The following is a 20,974-nucleotide window of genomic DNA, read 5'->3' on the forward strand; positions in this document are numbered from 1 at the left end:
GATATCTCCCTGAGAGAGAGAGAGAGGGGACTGAGAGACACCAGTCAGTGTACAGATAACTCCCTGAGAGAGAGAGAGAGGGGACTGAGAGACACCAGTCAGTCTACAGATATCTCCCTGAGAGAGAGAGAGGGGACTGAGAGACACCAGTCAGTGTCCAGATATCCCCCTGAGAGAGAGAGAGGGGACTGAGAGACACCAGTCAGTGTACAGATATCTCCCTGAGAGAGAGAGGACTGAGAGACACCAGTCAGTGTACAGATATCTCCCTGAGAGAGAGAGAGGGGACTGAGAGACACCAGTCAGTGTACAGATATCTCCCTGAGAGAGAGAGAGAGGGGACTGAGAGACACCAGTCAGTGTACAGATATCTCCCTGAGAGAGAGAGAGGGGACTGAGAGACACCAGTCAGGGTACAGATATCTCCCTGAGAGAGAGAGGGGACTGAGAGACACCAGTCAGTGTACAGATATCACCCTGAGAGAGAGAGAGAGGGGACTGAGAGACACCAGTCAGTGTACAGATATCTCCCTGAGAGAGAGAGAGGGGACTGAGAGACACCAGTCAGTGTACAGATATCACCCTGAGAGAGAGAGAGAGGGGACTGAGGGACACCAGTCAGTGTACAGATATCTCCCTGAGAGAGAGAGAGGGGACTGAGAGACACCAGTCAGTGTACAGATATCACCCTGAGAGAGAGAGAGAGGGGACTGAGAGACACCTGTCATAGAAACCCTACAGTGCAGAAGGAGGCCATTCGGCCCATCGAGTCTGCACCGACCACAATCCCACCCAGGCCCTACCCCCACATATTGTACCCACTAATTCCTCTAACCTACACATCTCAGGACTCTAAGGGGCAATTTTTTTAAACCTGGCCAATCAACCTAACCCGCACATCTTTGGACTGTGGGAGGAAACCGGAGCACCCGGAGGAAACCCACGCAGACACGGGGAGAATGTGCAAACTCCACACAGACAGTGACCCGAGCCGGGAATCGAACCCGGGACCCTGGAGCTGTGAAGCAGCAGTGCTAACCACTGTGCTACCGTGCCGCCCAGTCAGTGTACAGATATCACCCTGAGAGAGAGAGAGGGGACTGAGAGACACCAGTCAGTGTACAGATATCACCCTGAGAGAGAGAGAGGGGACTGAGAGACACCAGTCAGTGTACAGATATCTCCCTGAGAGAGAGAGAGGGGACTGAGAGACACCAGTCAGTGTACAGATATCTCCCTGAGAGAGAGAGGGGGGATTGAGAGACACCAGTCAGTGTACAGATATCTCCCTGAGAGAGAGGGGACTGAGAGACACCAGTCAGTGTACAGATATCTCCCTGAGAGAGAGGGGACTGAGAGACACCAGTCAGTGTACAGATATCTCCCTGAGAGAGAGGGGACTGAGAGACACCAGTCAGTGTACAGATATCACCCTGAGAGAGAGAGAGGGGACTGAGAGACACCAGTCAGTGTACAGATATCACCCTGAGAGAGAGAGAGGGGACTGAGAGACACCAGTCAGTGTACAGATATCTCCCTGAGAGAGAGAGAGGGGACTGAGAGACACCAGTCAGTGTACAGATATCTCCCTGAGAGAGAGAGGGGGGATTGAGAGACACCAGTCAGTGTACAGATATCTCCCTGAGAGAGAGGGGACTGAGAGACACCAGTCAGTGTACAGATATCTCCCTGAGAGAGAGGGGACTGAGAGACACCAGTCAGTGTACAGATATCTCCCTGAGAGAGAGAGAGGGGACTGAGAGACACCAGTCAGTGTACAGATATCTCCCTGAGAGAGAGAGAGGGGACTGAGAGACACCAGTCAGTGTACAGATATCACCCTGAGAGAGAGGACTGAGAGACACCAGTCAGTGTACAGATATCTCCCTGAGAGAGAGAGAGGGGACTGAGAGACACCAGTCAGTGTACAGATATCTCCCTGAGAGAGAGAGAGGGGACTGAGAGACACCAGTCAGTGTACAGATATCTCCTGAGAGAGAGAGAGGGGGGACTGAGAGACACCAGTCAGTGTACAGATATCTCCCTGAGGGAGAGAGAGGGGACTGAGAGACACCAGTCAGTGTACAGATATCTCCCTGAGAGAGAGAGAGGGGACTGAGAGACACCAGTCAGTGTACAGATATCTCCTTGAGAGAGAGAGAGGGGACTGAGAGACACCAGTCAGTGTACAGATATCTACCTGAGAGAGAGAGAGAGAGAGACACCAGTCAGTGTACAGATATCGCCTTGAGAGAGAGAGAGGGGACTGAGAGACACCAGTCAGTGTACAGATATCTCCCTGAGAGAGAGAGAGAGGACTGAGAGACACCAGTCAGTGTACAGATATCTCCCTGAGAGAGAGAGAGGGGACTGAGAGACACCAGTCAGTGTACAGATATCCCCCTGAGAGAGAGAGGACTGAGAGACACCAGTCAGTGTACAGATATCTCCCTGAGAGAGAGAGAGAGGACTGAGAGACACCAGTCAGTGTACAGATATCGCCTTGAGAGAGAGAGAGGGGACTGAGAGACACCAGTCAGTGTACAGATATCTCACTGAGAGAGAGGGGACTGAGAGACACCAGTCAGTGTACAGATATCTCGCTGAGAGAGAGAGAGGGGACTGAGAGACACCAGTCAGTGTACAGATATCTCCCTGAGAGAGAGAGAGGGGACTGAGAGACACCAGTCAGTGTACAGATATCTCCCTGAGAGAGAGAGGGGACTGAGAGACACCAGTCAGTGTACAGATATCTCGCTGAGAGAGAGAGAGGGGACTGAGAGACACCAGTCAGTGTACAGATATCTCCCTGAGAGAGAGAGAGGGGACTGAGAGACACCAGTCAGTGTTCAGTTATCTCCCTGAGAGAGAGAGGGGACTGAGAGACACCAGTCAGTGTACAGATATCTCCCTGAGAGAGAGGGGACTGAGAGACACCAGTCAGTGTACAGATATCTCCGAGAGGGAGAGACTGAGAGACACCAGTCAGTGTACAGATATCCCCCTGAGAGAGAGAGAAGGGACTGAGAGACACCAGTCAGTGTACAGATATCTCCCTGAGCGAGAGAGAGGGGACTGAGAGACACCAGTCAGTGTACAGATATCTCCCTGAGAGTGGGGACTGAGAGACACCAGTCAGTGTACAGATATCTCCCTGAGAGACAGGGGACTGAGAGACACCAGTCAGTGTACAGATATCTCCCTGAGAGAGAGAGAGGACTGAGAGACACCAGTCAGTGTACAGATATCTCCCTGAGAGAGAGAGAGGGGACTGAGAGACACCAGTCAGTGTACAGATATCTCCCTGAGAGAGAGAGAGGGGACTGAGAGACACCAGTCAGTGTACAGATATCTTCCTGAGAGAGAGGGGACTGAGAGACACCAGTCAGTGTACAGATATCTCCCTGAGAGAGAGAGAGGACTGAGAGACACCAGTCAGTGTACAGATATCTCCCTGAGAGAGAGAGAGAGGGGACTGAGAGACACCAGTCAGTGTGCAGATATCTCCCTGAGAGTGAGAGAGGGGACTGAGAGACACCAGTCAGTGTACAGATATCTCCCTGAGCGAGAGAGAGAGGACTGAGAGACACCAGTTAGTGTACAGATATCTCCCTGAGAGTGAGAGATGGGACTGAGAGACACCAGTCAGTGTACAGATATCTCCCTGAGAGAGAGAGAGAGAGAGAGGGGACTGAGAGACACCAGTCAGTGTACAGATATCTCCCTGAGAGAGAGAGGGGGGACTGAGAGACACCAGTCAGTGTACAGATATCTCCCTGAGAGAGAGAGAGGGGACTGAGAGATACCAGTCAGTGTACAGATATCCCCCTGAGAGAGAGAGGGGGGACTGAGAGACACCAGTCAGTGTACAGATATCTCCCTGAGAGAGAGGGGACTGAGAGACACCAGTCAGTGTACAGATATCTCCCTGAGAGAGAGAGAGAGAGAGAGGGGACTGAGAGACACCAGTCAGTGTACAGATATCTCCCTGAGAGAGAGGGGACTGAGAGACACCAGTCAGTGTACAGATATCTCCCTGAGAGAGAGTGAGGGGACTGAGAGACACCAGTCAGTGTACAGATATCTCCCTGAGAGAGAGAGAGGGGACTGAGAGACACCAGTCAGTGTACAGATATCTCCCTGAGAGAGAGAGAGGGGACTGAGAGACACCAGTCAGTGTACAGATATCTCCCTGAGAGAGAGAGAGAGGACTGAGAGACACCAGTCAGTGTACAGATATCTCCCTGAGAGAGAGGGGACTGAGAGACACCAGTCAGTGTACAGATATCTCCCTGAGAGAGAGGGGACTGAGAGACACCAGTCAGTGTACAGATATCTCCCTGAGAGAGAGAGAGGGGACTGAGAGACACCAGTCAGTGTACAGATATCTCCCTGAGAGAGAGAGAGGACTGAGAGACACCAGTCAGTGTACAGATATCTCCCTGAGAGAGAGAGAGAGGGGACTGAGAGACACCAGTCAGTGTACAGATATCTCCCTGAGAGAGAGAGAGAGAGGGGGGACTGAGAGACACCAGTCAGTGTACAGATATCTCCCTGAGAGAGAGAGAGAGAGGGGGGACTGAGAGACACCGTTCCTGGTCACCTCGTGGCTGCAATTGTCACTGCTTTGTCTCAAGGCTTCCTCCAGGTTTTTTCTGACCATCGACTCCCTTTCCAGCTGCTCCCGTGTCTGGTGTAGGGACACCTTGTGCTGCTTCACCTGGAGAGATAGGAGAAAGGAAGAGTGTGAGAGGGGCAGAGAGAGAGAGAGAGAGACACCGAGAGAGAGAGAGAGAGACGGCGAGAGAGAGAGAGACGGCGAGAGAGCGAGAGTCGGCGAGAGAGAGACGGCGAGAGAGAGAGAGAGACGGCTAGAGAGAGAGAGACGGCGAGAGAGAGAGAGACGGCGAGAGAGAGAGAGAGACGGCGAGAGAGAGAGAGAGACGGCTAGAGAGAGAGAGACGGCGAGAGAGAGAGAGACGGCGAGAGAGAGAGAGAGAGAGAGAGAGAGAGACGGCGAGAGAGAGACGAGAGAGAGAGAGACGGCGAGAGAGAGAGAGGGCGAGAGAGAGAGAGAGACGGCGAGAGAGAGAGAGACGGCGAGAGAGAGAGAGAGAGACGGCGAGAGAGAGAGAGACGGCCAGAGAGAGAGAGACGGCCTGAGAGAGAGAGACGGCGAGAGAGAGAGAGACGGCGAGAGAGAGAGGGCGAGAGAGAGAGAGAGACGGCGAGAGAGAGAGAGAGACGGCTCGAGAGAGAGAGAGACGGCTCGAGAGAGAGAGAGAGACGGCGAGAGAGAGAGAGAGACGGCGAGAGAGAGAGAGAGACGGAGAGAGAGAGAGACGGCGAGAGAGAGAGAGAGACGGCTCGAGAGAGAGAGAGACGGCTCGAGAGAGAGAGAGACGGCTCGAGAGAGAGAGAGAGACGGCGAGAGAGAGAGAGAGACGGCGAGAGAGAGAGAGAGACGGCGAGAGAGAGAGAGAGACGGCGAGAGAGAGAGAGACAGCGAGAGAGAGAGAGAGACGGCGAGAGAGAGAGAGAGACGGCGAGAGAGAGAGAGAGACGGCTCGAGAGAGAGAGACGGCTCGAGAGAGAGAGAGAGAGAGAGAGAGAGACGGCGAGAGAGAGAGAGAGACGGCTCGAGAGAGAGAGAGAGACGGCGAGAGAGAGAGAGAGACGGCGAGAGAGAGAGAGAGAAACAGAGAGAGAAAGAGAGAGAGAGAGACGGCGAGAGAGAGCGAGAGAGACGGCGAGAGAGAGAGAGAGACGGCGAGAGAGAGAGAGACGGCGAGAGAGAGAGAGACGGCGAGAGAGAGAGAGACGGCGAGAGAGAGAGACGGCGAGAGAGAGAGACGGCGAGAGAGAGAGAGACGGCGAGAGAGATAGACGACGAGAGAGAGAGAGACGGCTCGAGAGAGAGAGAGAGAGACGGCGAGAGAGAGAGAGAGAGACGGCGAGAGAGAGAGAGACGGCTCGAGAGAGAGAGAGACGGCTCGAGAGAGAGAGAGACGGCTCGAGAGAGAGAGAGAGACGGCGAGAGAGAGAGAGACGGCGAGAGAGAGAGACGGCTCGAGAGAGAGAGAGAGTTGGCGAGAGAGAGAGAGACGGCGAGAGAGAGAGAGAGACGGCGAGAGAGAGAGAGAGGGCGAGAGAGAGACGGCGAGAGAGAGAGAGAGACGGCGAGAGAGAGAGAGAGACGGCGAGAGAGAGAGACGGCGAGAGAGAGAGAGAGACGGCGAGAGAGAGAGAGAGACGGCGAGAGAGAGAGAGAGACGGCGAGAGAGAGAGAGAGACGGCGAGAGAGAGAGAGAGATGGCGAGAGAGAGAGAGACGGCGAGAGAGAGAGAGAGAGGGCGAGAGAGAGACGGCGAGAGAGAGAGAGAGACGGCGAGAGAGAGAGAGGGCGAGAGAGAGACGGCGAGAGAGAGAGAGAGACGGCTCGAGAGAGAGAGAGACGGCTCGAGAGAGAGAGAGACAGCGAGAGAGAGAGAGAGACGGCGAGAGAGAGAGAGAGACGGCTCGAGAGAGAGAGACGGCTCGAGAGAGAGAGACGGCTCGAGAGAGAGAGAGAGAGAGACGGCGAGAGAGAGAGAGACGGCTCGAGAGAGAGAGACGGCGAGAGAGAGAGAGAGACGGCGAGAGAGAGAGACGGCGAGAGAGAGAGAGACGGCTCGAGAGAGAGAGAGAGAGACGGCGAGAGAGAGAGAGAGACGGCTCGAGAGAGAGAGAGGGCGAGAGAGAGAGAGAGACGGCGATAGAGAGCGAGAGAGAGAGATGGCGAGAGAGAGAGAGACGGCGAGAGAGAGAGAGAGACGGCGAGAGAGAGAGAGACGGCGAGAGAGAGAGAGAGACGGCGAGAGAGAGAGAGACAGCGAGAGAGAGAGAGATGGCTCGAGAGAGAGAGAGAGACGGCGAGAGAGAGAGAGAGAGAGAGAGAGACGGCGAGAGAGTGAGAGACGGCGAGAGAGAGAGAGAGACGGCGAGAGAGAGAGACGGCGAGAGAGAGAGAGAGACGGCGAGAGAGAGAGAGACGGCGAGTGAGAGAGAGAGAGAGACGGCGAGAGAGAGAGAGACGGCTCGAGAGAGAGAGAGACGGCTCGAGAGAGAGAGAGAGAGACGGCTCGAGAGAGAGAGAGACGGCTCGAGAGAGAGAGAGAGAGACGGCGAGAGAGAGAGACGACGAGAGAGAGAGAGACGGCGAGAGAGAGAGAGAGAGGGCGAGAGAGAGAGAGGGCGAGAGAGAGAGAGAGAGGGCGAGAGAGAGAGAGAGAGGGCGAGAGAGAGAGGGCGAGAGAGAGAGACGGCCAGAGAGAGAGAGACGGCGAGAGAGAGAGAGAGAGACGGCAAGAGAGAGAGAGAGAGAGACGGCTCGAGAGAGAGAGAGAGACGGCTCGAGAGAGAGAGGGAGAGACGGCGAGAGAGAGAGAGACGGCGAGTGAGAGAGAGAGAGAGACGGCGAGAGAGAGAGAGACGGCGAGAGAGAGAGAGAGAGAGACAGCGAGAGAGAGAGAGAGAGACGGCTCGAGAGAGAGAGAGAGAGAGAGAGAGAGAGAGAGAGAGACGGCGAGAGAGAGAGAGACGGCGAGAGAGAGAGAGACGGCGAGAGGAAGAGAGAGAGACGGCTCGAGAGAGAGAGAGAGAGACGGCCAGAGAGAGAGAGAGAGAGACGGCCAGAGAGAGGGAGAGAGACGGCGAGAGAGAGACGGCGAGAGAGAGAGACGGCGAGAGTGAGAGAGGGAGAGACGGCGAGAGAGAGACGGTGAGAGAGCGAGAGAGAGAGAGAGACGGCGAGAGTGAGAGAGGGAGAGACGGCGAGAGAGGGAGAGGGAGAGACGGCGAGAGAGGGAGAGAGACGGCCAGAGAGGGAGAGGCAGGCGGAGCTGGGCGTTGCGGGCACCTCACCTCTTGCTGCAGCTCACTCCATTCCTCGTCCAGGAGTAGGTGATGCCCGGGCGGAGGGAGGTAGATGGATTCTGGAACCAGGGTGCCGGTTGAGAGCAGTGAGGCCGTGTCCTCCCTCCCAGCGGGTAGGGGTCGCCCTGGGCAGGGCTCCCGCCCCGAGGTGGTGCTCCAGGTGGTACAGTTGGCGGCGAAGGTGTCAGCCACGGTGCAGCCGTCGCCCTCCTCGGGGACCCACTCCCGCGGGGGTGAGCCCGCCTCCCAGCGCTGGGGGAGGGAGGGTGTCAGGGACGGGTCGGCGGAGAGCTGCGTTCGGGGAAAGGGGGGGGGGGGGGGTCGGGGAGAAAATACGCCAACAGTCAATCAGTGCTGCACTCTGACCTTTCACCATTCCATTCTCGGGGTCAACCCGAAGCCCGTGACCCCCATCCTCATCGAGGTGACAGAGGTTTCCAGCATGGAAACAGGCCCTTCGGCCCAACTTGTCCATGCTGTCCCTTTTTTGAAACCCCTAAGCTAATCCCAATTGCCCGCGTTTGCCCCATATCCCTCTGCACCCATGTAACAGCTTTTTAAAAGACAAAATTGTACCCGCCTCTACTACTGCCTCTCGTTCCAGACACTCACCACCCTCTGTGTGAAAACATTGCCCCTCTGGACCCTTCTGTATCTCTCACCTTAAACCTGTGCCCTCTAGTTTTAGACTCCCCTACCTTTGGGGAAAAGATATTGACTATCTAGCTGATCTGTGCCCCTCATTATTTTATAGACCTCTATAAGATCACCCCTCAGCCTCCTACGCTCCAGAGAAAAAAGTCCCAGTCTATCCAGCCTCTCCTTCCAACTCACTCCATCAAGTCCCAGTAGCATCCTAGTAAATCCTTCCTGCCCTCTTTCTAGTTTAATAATATCCTTTCTATAATAGGGGTGACCAGAACTGTACGCAGTATTCCAAGTGTGGCCTTACCAATGTCTTGTACAGGGTGGATGGAGCTATTACAAGGGGGCATAACTATAGGGTTCGTGGTGGGAGATACAGGAACATAGAAAGCCACAGCACAAACAGGCCCTTCGGCCCACAAGTTGCGCCGATCACATCCCCACCTCTAGGCCTATCTATAGCCCTCAATCCCATTAAATCCCATGTACTCATCCAGAAGTCTCTTAAAAGACCCCAACTAGTTTGCCTCCACCACCACCGACGTCAGCCGATTCCACTCACCCACCACCCTCTGAGTGAAAAACTTACCCCTGACATCCCCCCTGTACCTACCCCCCAGCACCTTAAACCTGTGTCCTCTCGTAGCAACCATTTCAGCCCTTGGAAATAGCCTCTGAGAGTCTACCCTATCCAGACCTCTCAACATCTTGTAAACCTCTATCAGGTCACCTCTCATCCTTCGTCTCTCCAGGGAGAAGAGACCAAGCTCCCTCAACCTATCCTCATAAGGCATGCCCCCCAATCCAGGCAACATCCTTGTAAATCTCCTCTGCACCCTTTCAATGGCTTCAACATCTTTCCTGTAATGAGGTGACCAGAACTGCGCGCAGTACTCCAAGTGGGGTCTAACCAGGGTCCTATAAAGCTGCAGCATTATCTCCCGACTCCTAAACTCAATCCCTCGATTAATGAAGGCCAGTACGCCGTACGCCTTCTTGACCGCATCCTCCACCTGCGAGGCCGATTTAAGAGTCCTATGGACCCGGACCCCAAGGTCCTTCTGATCCTCTACACTGCTAAGAATGGTACCCTTCATATTATACTGCTGCTTCATCCCATTGGATCTGCCAAAATGGATCACTACACACTTATCCGGGTTGAAGTCCATCTGCCACTTCTCCGCCCAGTCTTGCATTCTATCTATGTCTCGCTGCAACTTCTGACATCCCTCCAAACTATCCACAACACCACCTACCTTGGTGTCGTCAGCAAACTTACCAACCCATCCCTCCACTTCCTCATCCAGGTCATTTATGAAAATGACAAACAGCAAGGGTCCCAGAACAGATCCCTGGGGCACTCCACTGGTCACTGACCTCCATGCAGAGAAAGATCCCTCCACAGCCACTCTCTGCCTTCTGCAGGCAAGCCAGTTCTGGATCCACAAGGCAACAGCCCCTTGGATCCCATGCCCTCTCACTATCAGGATATCAGAGGTAGGTTCTTTACGCAGAGAGTGGTTGGGGTGTGGAATGGACTGCCTGCAGTGATAGTGGAGTCAGACACTTTAGGAACATTTAAGCGGTTATTGGATAGGCACATGGAGCACACCAGGATGGTAGGGAGTGGGATAGCTTGATCTTGGTTTCAGATAAAGCTCGGCACAACATCGTGGGCCGAAGGGCCTGTTCTGTGCTGTACTGTTCTATGATCTAACTTCAACAAGACGTCCCAACTCCTGTATTCAATGTTCTGACCGATGAAACCAAGCATGCCGAATGCCTTCTTCACCACTCTGTCCCCCTGTGACTCCACTTTCAAGGAGCTATGAACCTGTACCCCGAGATCTCTTTGTTCTGTAACTCTCCCCAACACCCTACCATTAACTGAATAAGTCCTGCCCTGGTTCGATCGACCAAAATGCATCACCTCGCATTTGTCTGGATTAAACTCCATCTGCCATCTCTCCGCCCAAGTCTCCAACTGATCTATATCATAGAATCTCTACAGTGCAGAAGGAGGCCATTTGGCCCATCGAGTCTGCACCGGCCACAATCCCACCCAGGCCCTGTAGCCCCACCTATTTACCCTGCTAATCCTCCTGACATGAAGGGACAATTTAGCACGGCCAATCCACCTAACCTGCACATCTTTGGACACTAAGGGGACAATTTAGCATGGCCAATCCACCCTAACCTACACATCTTTGGACACTAAGGGACAATTTAGCATGGCCAATCCCCCAAACCTACACATCTTTGGACACTAAGGGACAATTTAGCATGGCCAATCCACCTAACCTACACATCTTTGGACACTAAGGGGACAATTTAGCATGGCCAACCCACCCTAACCGACACATCTTTGGACACTAAGGGACAATTTAGCATGGCCAATCCACCTAACCTACACATCTTTGGACACTAAGGGACAATTTAGCATGGCCAATCCACCTAACCTACACATCTTTGGACACTAAGGGACAATTTAGCATGGCCAATCTACCTAACCTGCACATCTTTGGACACTAAGGGACAATTTAGCATGGCCAATCCACCTAACCTACACATCTTTGGACACTAAGGGACAATTTAGCATGGCCAATCCACCTAACCTACACATCTTTGGACAGTAAGGGACAATTTAGCATGGCCAATCCACCTAACCTCCACATCTTTCGACACTAAGGGACAATTTAGCATGGCCAATCCACCTAACCTGCACATCTTTGGACACTAAGGGGACAATTTAGCATGGCCAATCCACCTAACCTACACATCTTTGGACACTAAGGGACAATTTAGCATGGCCAATCTACCTAACCTACACATCTTTGGACACTAAGGGACAATTTAGCATGGCCAATCTACCTAACCTGCACATCTTTGGACACTAAGGGGACAATTTAGCATGGCCAATCCACCTAACCTACACATCTTTGGACACTAAGGGACAATTTAGCATGGCCAATCTACCTAACCTACACATCTTTGGACACTAAGGGACAATTTAGCACGGCCAATCTACCTAACCTGCACATCTTTGGACACTAAGGGACAATTTAGCATGGCCAATCCACCTAACCTGCACATCTTTGGACACTAAGGGACAATTTAGCATGGCCAATCCACCTAACCTGCACATCTTTGGACACTAAGGGACAATTTAGCATGGCCAATCCCCCCAACCTACACATCTTTGGACACTAAGGGGCAATTTAGCATGGCCAATCCCCCTAACCTGCACATCTTTGGACACTAAGGGACAATTTAGCATGGCCAATCCCCCTAACCTGCACATCTTTGGACACTAAGGGACAATTTAACATGGCCAATCCACCTAACCTACACATCTTTGGACACTAAGGGGCAATTTAGCATGGCCAATCCACCTAACCTACACAGCTTTGGACACTAAGGGGCAATTTAGCATGGCCAATCCACCTAACCTACACATCTTTGGACACTAAGGGACAATTTAGCATGGCCAATCACCTAACCTGCACATCTTTGGACACTAAGGGACAATTTAGCATGGCCAATCCATCTAACCTACACATCTTTGGACACTAAGGGGCAATTTAGCATGGCCAATCCATCTAACCTACACATCTTTGGACACTAAGGGGCAATTTCGCATGGCCAATCCATCGAACCTACACATCTTTGGACACTAAGGGACAATTTAGCATGGCCAATCCACCTAACCTACACATCTTTGGACACTAAGGGACAACTTAGCATGGCCAATCCACCTAACCTGCACATCTTTGGACACTAAGGGACAATTTAGCATGGCCAATCCCCCTAACCTGCACATCTTTGGACACTAAGGGACAATTTAACATGGCCAATCCACCTAACCTACACATCTTTGGACACTAAGGGGCAATTTAGCATGGCCAATCCACCTAACCTACACAGCTTTGGACACTAAGGGGCAATTTAGCATGGCCAATCCACCTAACCTACACATCTTTGGACACTAAGGGACAATTTAGCATGGCCAATCACCTAACCTGCACATCTTTGGACACTAAGGGACAATTTAGCATGGCCAATCCATCTAACCTACACATCTTTGGACACTAAGGGGCAATTTAGCATGGCCAATCCATCTAACCTACACATCTTTGGACACTAAGGGGCAATTTCGCATGGCCAATCCATCGAACCTACACATCTTTGGACACTAAGGGACAATTTAGCATGGCCAATCCACCTAACCTACACATCTTTGGACACTAAGGGACAACTTAGCATGGCCAATCCACCTAACCTGCACATCTTTGGACACTAAGGGACAATTTAGCATGGCCAATCCACCTAACCTGCACATCTTTGGACACTAAGGGACAATTTAGCATGGCCAATCCATCGAACCTACACATCTTTGGACACTAAGGGACAATTTAGCATGGCCAATCCATCTAACCTACACATCTTTGGACACTAAGGGACAATTTAGCATGGCCAATGCACCTAACCTACACATCTTTGGACACTAAGGGGCAATTTAGCATGGCCAATCCACCCTAACCTACACATCCCAGGACACTAAGGGGCAATTTAGCATGGCCAATCCACCGAACCTGCACGTCTTTTGGACTGTGGGAGGAAACCGGAGCACCCGGAGGAAACCCGCGCAGACACGGGGAGAACGTGCAGACTCCACACAGACAGTGACCCGAGCCGGGAATGGAACCCGGGTCCCTGGCGCTGTGAGGCAGCAGTGCTAACCCGCTGTGCCACCCGTAGCTTGCGGTACCCTCTGACAATCCTCTTCACTATCGGCAACTCCTCCAATTTCTGTGTCATCCACGACCTTACTCATCAGGCAGCCCGAGAGGTCATTTGCTCCCTCTACACCCCTCCCCTCCCCGATGGGAGAGCCGAGGCAAGGAGGGGAGTGGGAGAGGCTGAAATCCTAACACTTGTGGAGCAAGCCACTGCCCTGAGCTCCCAGTTAACCCGCTGCAGGGCCCTCCTGGCAATGCCAACCTGGTCCTCTGCCCTGGCCAACCTCTCTTTCAGGGACGCAATCTCCAGTTCCATGGGCATCACGATCGAACGCAGCTTCTCAGCATCCTCCTGGGCCTGTAACCAACACAAACACAGAGTAAAGCTCCCTCTACACTGTCCCCCCATCAAACACTCCCAGGACAGTTACAGCACGGGGTTAGATACAGAGTAAAGCTCCCTCTACCCTGTCCCCATCAAACACTCCCAGGACAGTTACAGCACGGGGTTAGATACAGAGTAAAGCTCCCTCTACACTGTCCCCCATCAAACACTCCCAGGACAGGTACAGCACGGGGTTAGATACAGAGTAAAGCTCCCTCTACACTGTCCCCCATCAAACACTCCCAGGACAGGTACAGCACGGGGTTAGATACAGAGTAAAGCTCCCTCTACACTGTCCCCCATCAAACACTCCCAGGACAGGGACAGCACGGGGTTAGATACAGAGTAAAGCTCCCTCTACACTGTCCCCCATCAAACACTCCCAGGACAGGGACAGCACGGGGTTAGATACAGAGTAAAGCTCCCTCTGCACTGTCCCCCATCAAACACTCCCAGGACAGGGACAGCACGGGGTTAGATACAGAGTAAAGCTCCCTCGACACTGTCCCCCATCAAACACTCCCAGGACAGTTACAGCACGGGGTTAGATACAGAGTAAAGCTCCCTCTGCACTGTCCCCCATCAAACACTCCCAGGACAGGTACAGCACGGGGTTAGATACAGGGTAAAGCTCCCTCGACACTGTCCCCATCAAACACTCCCAGGACAGGGACAGCACGGGGTTAGATACAGAGTAAAGCTCCCTCTACACTGTCCCCCATCAAACACTCCCAGGACAGGTACAGCACGGGGTTAGATACAGAGTAAAGCTCCCTCTACACTGTCCCCCATCAAACACTCCCAGGACAGGGACAGCACGGGGTTAGATACAGAGTAAAGCTCCCTCTACACTGTCCCCCATCAAACACTCCCAGGACTGGTACAGCACGGGGTTAGATACAGAGTAAAGCTCCCTCTGCACTGTCCCCCATCAAACACTCCCAGGACAGGGACAGCACGGGGTTAGATACAGAGTAAAGCTCCCTCGACACTGTCCCCCATCAAACACTCCCAGGACAGTTACAGCACGGGGTTAGATACAGAGTAAAGCTCCCTCTGCACTGTCCCCCATCAAACACTCCCAGGACAGGTACAGCACGGGGTTAGATACAGAGTAAAGCTCCCTCGACACTGTCCCCATCAAACACTCCCAGGACAGGGACAGCACGGGGTTAGATACAGAGTAAAGCTCCCTCGACACTGTCCCCCATCAAACACTCCCAGGACAGTTACAGCACGGGGTTAGATACAGAGTAAAGCTCCCTCTGCACTGTCCCCCATCAAACACTCCCAGGACAGGTACAGCACGGGGTTAGATACAGAGTAAAGCTCCCTCTACACTGTCCCCATCAAACACTCCCAGGACAGGTACAGCACGGGGCTAGATACAGAGTAAAGCTCCCTCTACACTGTCCCCCAGCAAACAGTCCCAGGACAGGTACAGCACGGGGTTAGATACAGAGTAAAGCTCCCTCTACACTGTCCCCCAGCAAACAGTCCCAGGACAGGTACAGCACGGGGTTAGATACAGAGTAAAGCTCCCTCTACACTGTCCCCCATCAAACACTCCCAGGACAGGGACAGCACGGGGTTAGATACAGAGTAAAGCTCCCTCTACACTGTCCCTCATCAAACACTCCCAGGACAGGTACAGCACGGGGTTAGATACAGAGTAAAGCTTCCTCTACACTGTCCCCCATCAAACACTCCCAGGACAGGTACAGCACGGGGTTAGATACAGAGTAAAGCTCCCTCCACACTGTCCCCCATCAAACACTCCCAGGACAGGTACAGCACGGGGTTAGATACAGAGTAAAGCTCCCTCTACACTGTCCCCCATCAAACACTCCCAGGACAGGTACAGCACGGGGTTAGATACAGAGTAAAGCTCCCTCTACACTGTCCCCCATCAAACACTCCCAGGACAGGTACAGCACGGGGTTAGATACAGAGTAAAGCTCCCTCTACACTGTCCCCATCAAACACTCCCAGGACAGGTACAGCACGGGGTTAGATACAGAGTAAAGCTCCCTCTACACTGTCCCCCATCAAACACTCCCAGGACAGGTACAGCACGGGGTTAGATACAGAGTAAAGCTCCCTCTACACTGTCCCCCATCAATCACTCCCAGGACAGGTACAGCACGGGGTTAGATACAGAGTAAAGCTCCCTCTACACTGTCCCCCATCAAACACTCCCAGGACAGCTACAGCACGGGGTTGGATACAGAGTAAAGCTTCCTCTACACTGTCCCCCATCAAACACTCCCAGGACAGGTACAGCACGGGGTTAGATACAGAGTAAAGCTCCCTCCACACTGTTCCCCATCAAACACTCCCAGGACAGGTACAGCACGGGGTTAGATACAGAGTAAAGCTCCCTCTACACTGTCCCCCATCAAACACTCCCAGGACAGGTACAGCACGGGGTTAGATACAGAGTAAAGCTCCCTCTACACTGTCCCCCATCAAACACTCCCAGGACAGGTACAGCACGGGGTTAGATACAGAGTAAAGCTCCCTCTACACTGTCCCCCATCAAACACTCCCAGGACAGGGACAGCACGGGGTTAGATACAGAGTAAAGCTCCCTCTACACCGTCCCCCATCAAACACTCCCAGGACAGGTACAGCACGGGGTTAGATACAGAGTAAAGCTCCCTCTACACTGTCCCCCATCAAACACTCCCAGGACAGGTACAGCACGGGGTTAGATACAGAGTAAAGCTCCCTCTACACTGTCCCCCATCAAACACTCCCAGGACAGGTACAGCACGGGGTTAGATACAGAGTAAAGCTCCCTCTACACTGTCCCCCATCAAACACTCCCAGGACAGGGACAGCACGGGGTTAGATACAGAGTAAAGCTCCCTCTACACTGTCCCCATCAAACACTCCCAGGACAGGTACAGCACGGGGTTAGATACAGAGTAAAGCTCCCTCTACACTGTCCCCCATCAAACACTCCCAGGACAGGGACAGCACGGGGTTAGATACAGAGTAAAGCTCCCTCTACACTGTCCCCATCAAACACTCCCAGGACAGGTACAGCACGGGGTTAGATACAGAGTAAAGCTCCCTCTACACTGTCCCCATCAAACACTCCCAGGACAGGTACAGCACGGGGTTAGATACAGAGTAAAGCTCCCTCTACACTGTCCCCCATCAAACACTCCCAGGACAGGTACAGCACGGGGTTAGATACAGAGTAAAGCTCCCTCTACACCGTCCCCCCATCAAACACTCCCAGGACAGGGACAGCACGGGGTTAGATACAGAGTAAAGCTCCCTCTACACCGTCCCCCATCAAACACTCCCAGGACAGGTACAGCACGGGGTTAGATACAGAGTAAAGCTCCCTCTACACTGTCCCCCATCAAACACTCCCAGGACAGGTACAGCACGGGGTTAGATACAGAGTAAAGCTCCCTCTACACTGTCCCCCATCAAACACTCCCAGGACAGGTACAGCACGGGGTTAGATACAGAGTAAAGCTCCCTCTACACTGTCCCCCATCAAACACTCCCAGGACAGGTACAGCACGGGGTTAGATACAGAGTAAAGCTCCCTCTACACCGTCCCCCATCAAACACTCCCGGGACAGGTACAGCACAGGGTTAGATACAGAGTAAAGCTCCCAGTTACCTTTTTCATCTCGTTCTCCAGGTTGTCCTGTGGGTTATTTCCCGACAGCTGCCTCCGGAGTTTCGCAATCTCCCGCTCCTTGGAATCTTGGTACTGGCGCCACTGTGCCCGCTCCTTGTCGACACTCTTCAGCTGCGTTTCGTAACTACTGATCGATTCTGGTGTGGTGAGAGGAGCAAAGATAACTCTGCGATCACACTCGGAGCGCCGTGTACAAGTCTGGTCGCGTTTGACAAGTTACATTTTGCTGATAAATCATCTCTTTACAGCTTGGTTTGTGCAGGGGGAGTCACAATTGTCCCACCTTCGTTACACAGTCAGTCAGTGTCGTTGTGGTTCCACAGGCAGATTGGAGGTTACAGTTGGGAGTTGTACAGGCAGACAGTGGCAGACAGTAGAGCTGTGCAGAGAGACAGGGAGTTTCCTGTTTGTGTCGTACAGCCGGACAGGGAGATTCCGGTCTGTGATGTACAGCCGGACAGGGAGATTCCGGTCTGTGATGTACAGGCAGACAGGAAGTTTCCTGTTTGTGATGTACAGGCGGACAGGGAGATTCCGGTCTGTGATGTACAGCCGGACAGGGAGATTCCGGTCTGTGATGTACAGGCAGACAGGAAGTTTCCTGTTTGTGATGTACAGGCGGACAGGGAGATTCCGGTCTGTGATGTACAGGCGGACAGGGAGATTCCTGTCTGTGATGTACAGGCGGACAGGGAGATTCCGGTCTGTGATGTACAGCCGGACAGGGAGATTCCGGTCTGTGATGTACAGGCAGACAGGAAGTTTCCTGTTTGTGATGTACAGGCGGACAGGGAGATTCCTGTCTGTGATGTACAGGCGGACAGGGAGATTCCTGTCTGTGATGTACAGGCGGACAGGGAGATTCCTGTCTGTGACGCACAAGCAGACAGGGGGATTCCTGTTTGCGAGGGACAGGCGGACAGGAATATTCCGGTTTGTGACGTTCAGGCAGACAGGGGGTTTCCTGTTTGTGATGTACAGGCGGACAGGGAGATTCCTGTTTGCGAGGGACAGGCGGACAGGGAGATTCCGGTTTGTGACGTTCAGGCAGACAGGGGGTTTCCTGTTTGCGAGGGACAGGCGGACAGGGAGATTCCGGTTTGCCAGGGACAGGCGGACAGAGTGCTGGTATCGATCCCGAGTCCCCGCCCCCTCCCCCGCCCCCGGCTCACCCTTCATGATGGTCTGCAGGGAAGCCACCTCCTCCTGGCAATGCCGCCTCACCCGGTCGATGGCCTCCTGCTTGGTGTTCTCGGACACGGTGGCGACGGCCTTGATATTCTCGATCTCGGCCAGGGCCTGGGAGAGCTGGAGCTGCAGAGACTCCGTGCTGCTGAGCACCGCACCGCCTGACAGACACAGAGGGACAGGGATTAGCGACAGGGCAGGCGCCAGCCACCCCGGGGCGGAGCGGGGAGGGGGACCGAGGGGCAGGGGGTCATTCGGCCCCTCACTGCGGGATAGCAGAGGAGAGGATCACAAGATAGGGTTACTGCAGGGGTCAGAGGTTAATGTGGGGTCAGAGTTTAGGGTCAATGCAGGGTCAGAGGTCAGTGGTTGGGGGTTAATGCGGGGTCAGAGGTTGGCGTTAATGCGGGGTCAGAGGTTGGGGGTGAATGCGGGGTCAGAGGTTGGGGTTAATGCGGGGTCAGAGGTTGGCGTTAATGCGGGGAGAGAGGTTGGGGGTTAATGCGGGGTCAGAGGTTGGGGTTAATGCGGGGTCAGAGGTTGGGGTTAATAGAACATAGAACATAGAAAGCCACAGCACAAACAGGCCCTTCGGCCCACAAGTTGCGCCGATCACATCCCTACCTCTAGGCCTATCTATAGCCCTCAATCCCATTAAGTCCCATGTACTCATCCAGAAGTCTCTTAAAAGACCCCAACGAGTTTGCCTCCACCACCACCGACGTCAGCCGATTCCACTCACCCACCACCCTCTGAGTGAAAAACTTACCCCTGACATCTCCTCTGTACCTACCCCCCAGCACCTTAAACCTGTGTCCTCTCGTAGCAACCATTTCAGCCCTTGGAAATAGCCTCTGAGAGTCTACCCTATCCAGACCTCTCAACATCTTGTAAACCTCTATCAGGTCACCTCTCATCCTTCGTCTCTCCAGGGAGAAGAGACCAAGCTCCCTCAACCTATCCTCATAAGGCATGCCCCCCAATCCAGGCAACATCCTTGTAAATCTCCTCTGCACCCTTTCAATGGCTTCAACATCTTTCCTGTAATGAGGTGACCAGAACTGCGCGCAGTACTCCAAGTGGGGTCTAACCAGGGTCCTATAAAGCTGCAGCATTATCTCCCGACTCCTAAACTCAATCCCTCGATTAATGAAGGCTAGTACGCCGTACGCCTTCTTGACCGCATCCTCCACCTGCGAGGCCGATTTAAGAGTCCTATGGACCCGGACCCCAAGGTCCTTCTGATCCTCTACACTGCTAAGAATGGTACCCTTCATATTATACTGCTGCTTCATCCCATTGGATCTGCCAAAATGGATCACCACACACTTATCCGGGTTGAAGTCCATCTGCCACTTCTCCGCCCAGTCTTGCATTCTAATGCGGGGTCAGAGGTTGGGGGTTAATGCGGGGTCAGAGGTTGGGGGTTAATGCGGGGTCAGAGGTTGGGGGTTAATGCGGGGTCAGAGGTTGGGGGTTAATGCGGGGTCAGAGGTTGGGGGTTAATGCGGGGTCAGAGGTTGGGGGTTAATGCGGGGTCAGAGGTTGGGGGTTAATGCGGGGTCAGAGGTTGGGGGTTAATGCGGGGTCAGAGGTTGGGGGTTGATGCGGGGTCAGAGGTTGGGGGTCAGAGGTTGGGGGTCAGGGGTGGGGGGGTTATGGTTAACCTGTGGGTCAGGGGTCAGAGTTTGGGGGTCAGGGGTTGTGGTTAATTGGGGGTCAGGGGCTGGGGGTCAGGGTTTGGGGGTCAGGGTTTGGGGGTCAGGGTTTGGGGGTCAGGGGCTGGGGGTCAGGGGTCAGTCTCTCTCACCCTCTCTCTCTCTCTCCATGTCTCTCCCGGTTCCTCCCGCGCTCCCGGAGCCGAGACCCAGAGAACCAAACACCGCCTCTTCCTGAGCCCCAACCGGGAGGACCAGGGGGAGTCCTCCAACATCCCGAGAGGCAGCGCGGCCGGGAGGACCAGGGGGAGTCCTCCAACATCCCGAGAGGCAGCGCGGCCGGGAGGACCAGGGGGGAGTCCTCCAAGATCCCGAGAGGCAGCGCGGCCGGGAGGACCAGGGGGAGTCCTCCAACATCCCGGGAGGCAGCGCGGCCGGGAGGACCAGGGGGGAGTCCTCCAGCATCCCGGGAGGCAGCGCGGTGGCTCCTCCAACAGCAAATCCCCAGTGAGTCCTCCAATATCCCAGAGGGCAGTGCGCGCTGGAGGAGCAGCAATGAGTCCTCCCAGTCCCAGGGGGCAGAATTCCCAATGGAAACAGCTGGAGATTCACCCCCTCCCCCCTCCCCCTCCCCCCCTCCCCCAACCCCCCTCCCCTCCCCAACCCCCCTCCCCCCCCTCCCCCAACCCCCCCTCCCCAACCCCCCCTCCCCCCCTCCCTCCCTCCCCCCCTCCCCCCCTCCCCAACCCCCCCTCCCAACCCCTCCCCCCTCCCCCCT

The 20,974-nt window shown here is 54.2% G+C and overlaps 1 protein-coding gene across 1 annotated transcript in view; it reads right to left on the bottom strand.

The window, feature by feature from the left end:
• Nucleotides 1-20,454, bottom strand: part of LOC144489562 (rab GTPase-binding effector protein 2-like) — a 51,508-nt gene extending 31,054 nt beyond the window's left edge. Inside the window, exons 1-6 of the mRNA XM_078207426.1 lie at nt 20,349-20,454; nt 18,523-18,699; nt 17,330-17,487; nt 13,561-13,656; nt 7,903-8,205; nt 4,604-4,720 (exon numbers count right to left, since the gene is read on the bottom strand). Of these exons, the coding sequence (XP_078063552.1) occupies nt 4,604-4,720; nt 7,903-8,205; nt 13,561-13,656; nt 17,330-17,487; nt 18,523-18,699; nt 20,349-20,367 (870 nt within the window). The 5' untranslated portion in view covers nt 20,368-20,454. The remainder of the gene's footprint in view (nt 1-4,603; nt 4,721-7,902; nt 8,206-13,560; nt 13,657-17,329; nt 17,488-18,522; nt 18,700-20,348) is intronic.
• Nucleotides 20,455-20,974: the final 520 nt, after the last annotated feature.

Source organism: Mustelus asterias, unplaced genomic scaffold (genome assembly GCF_964213995.1).
Source record: "Mustelus asterias unplaced genomic scaffold, sMusAst1.hap1.1 HAP1_SCAFFOLD_2313, whole genome shotgun sequence".
In the NCBI taxonomy this organism is placed as follows: Eukaryota; Metazoa; Chordata; class Chondrichthyes; order Carcharhiniformes; family Triakidae; genus Mustelus; species Mustelus asterias.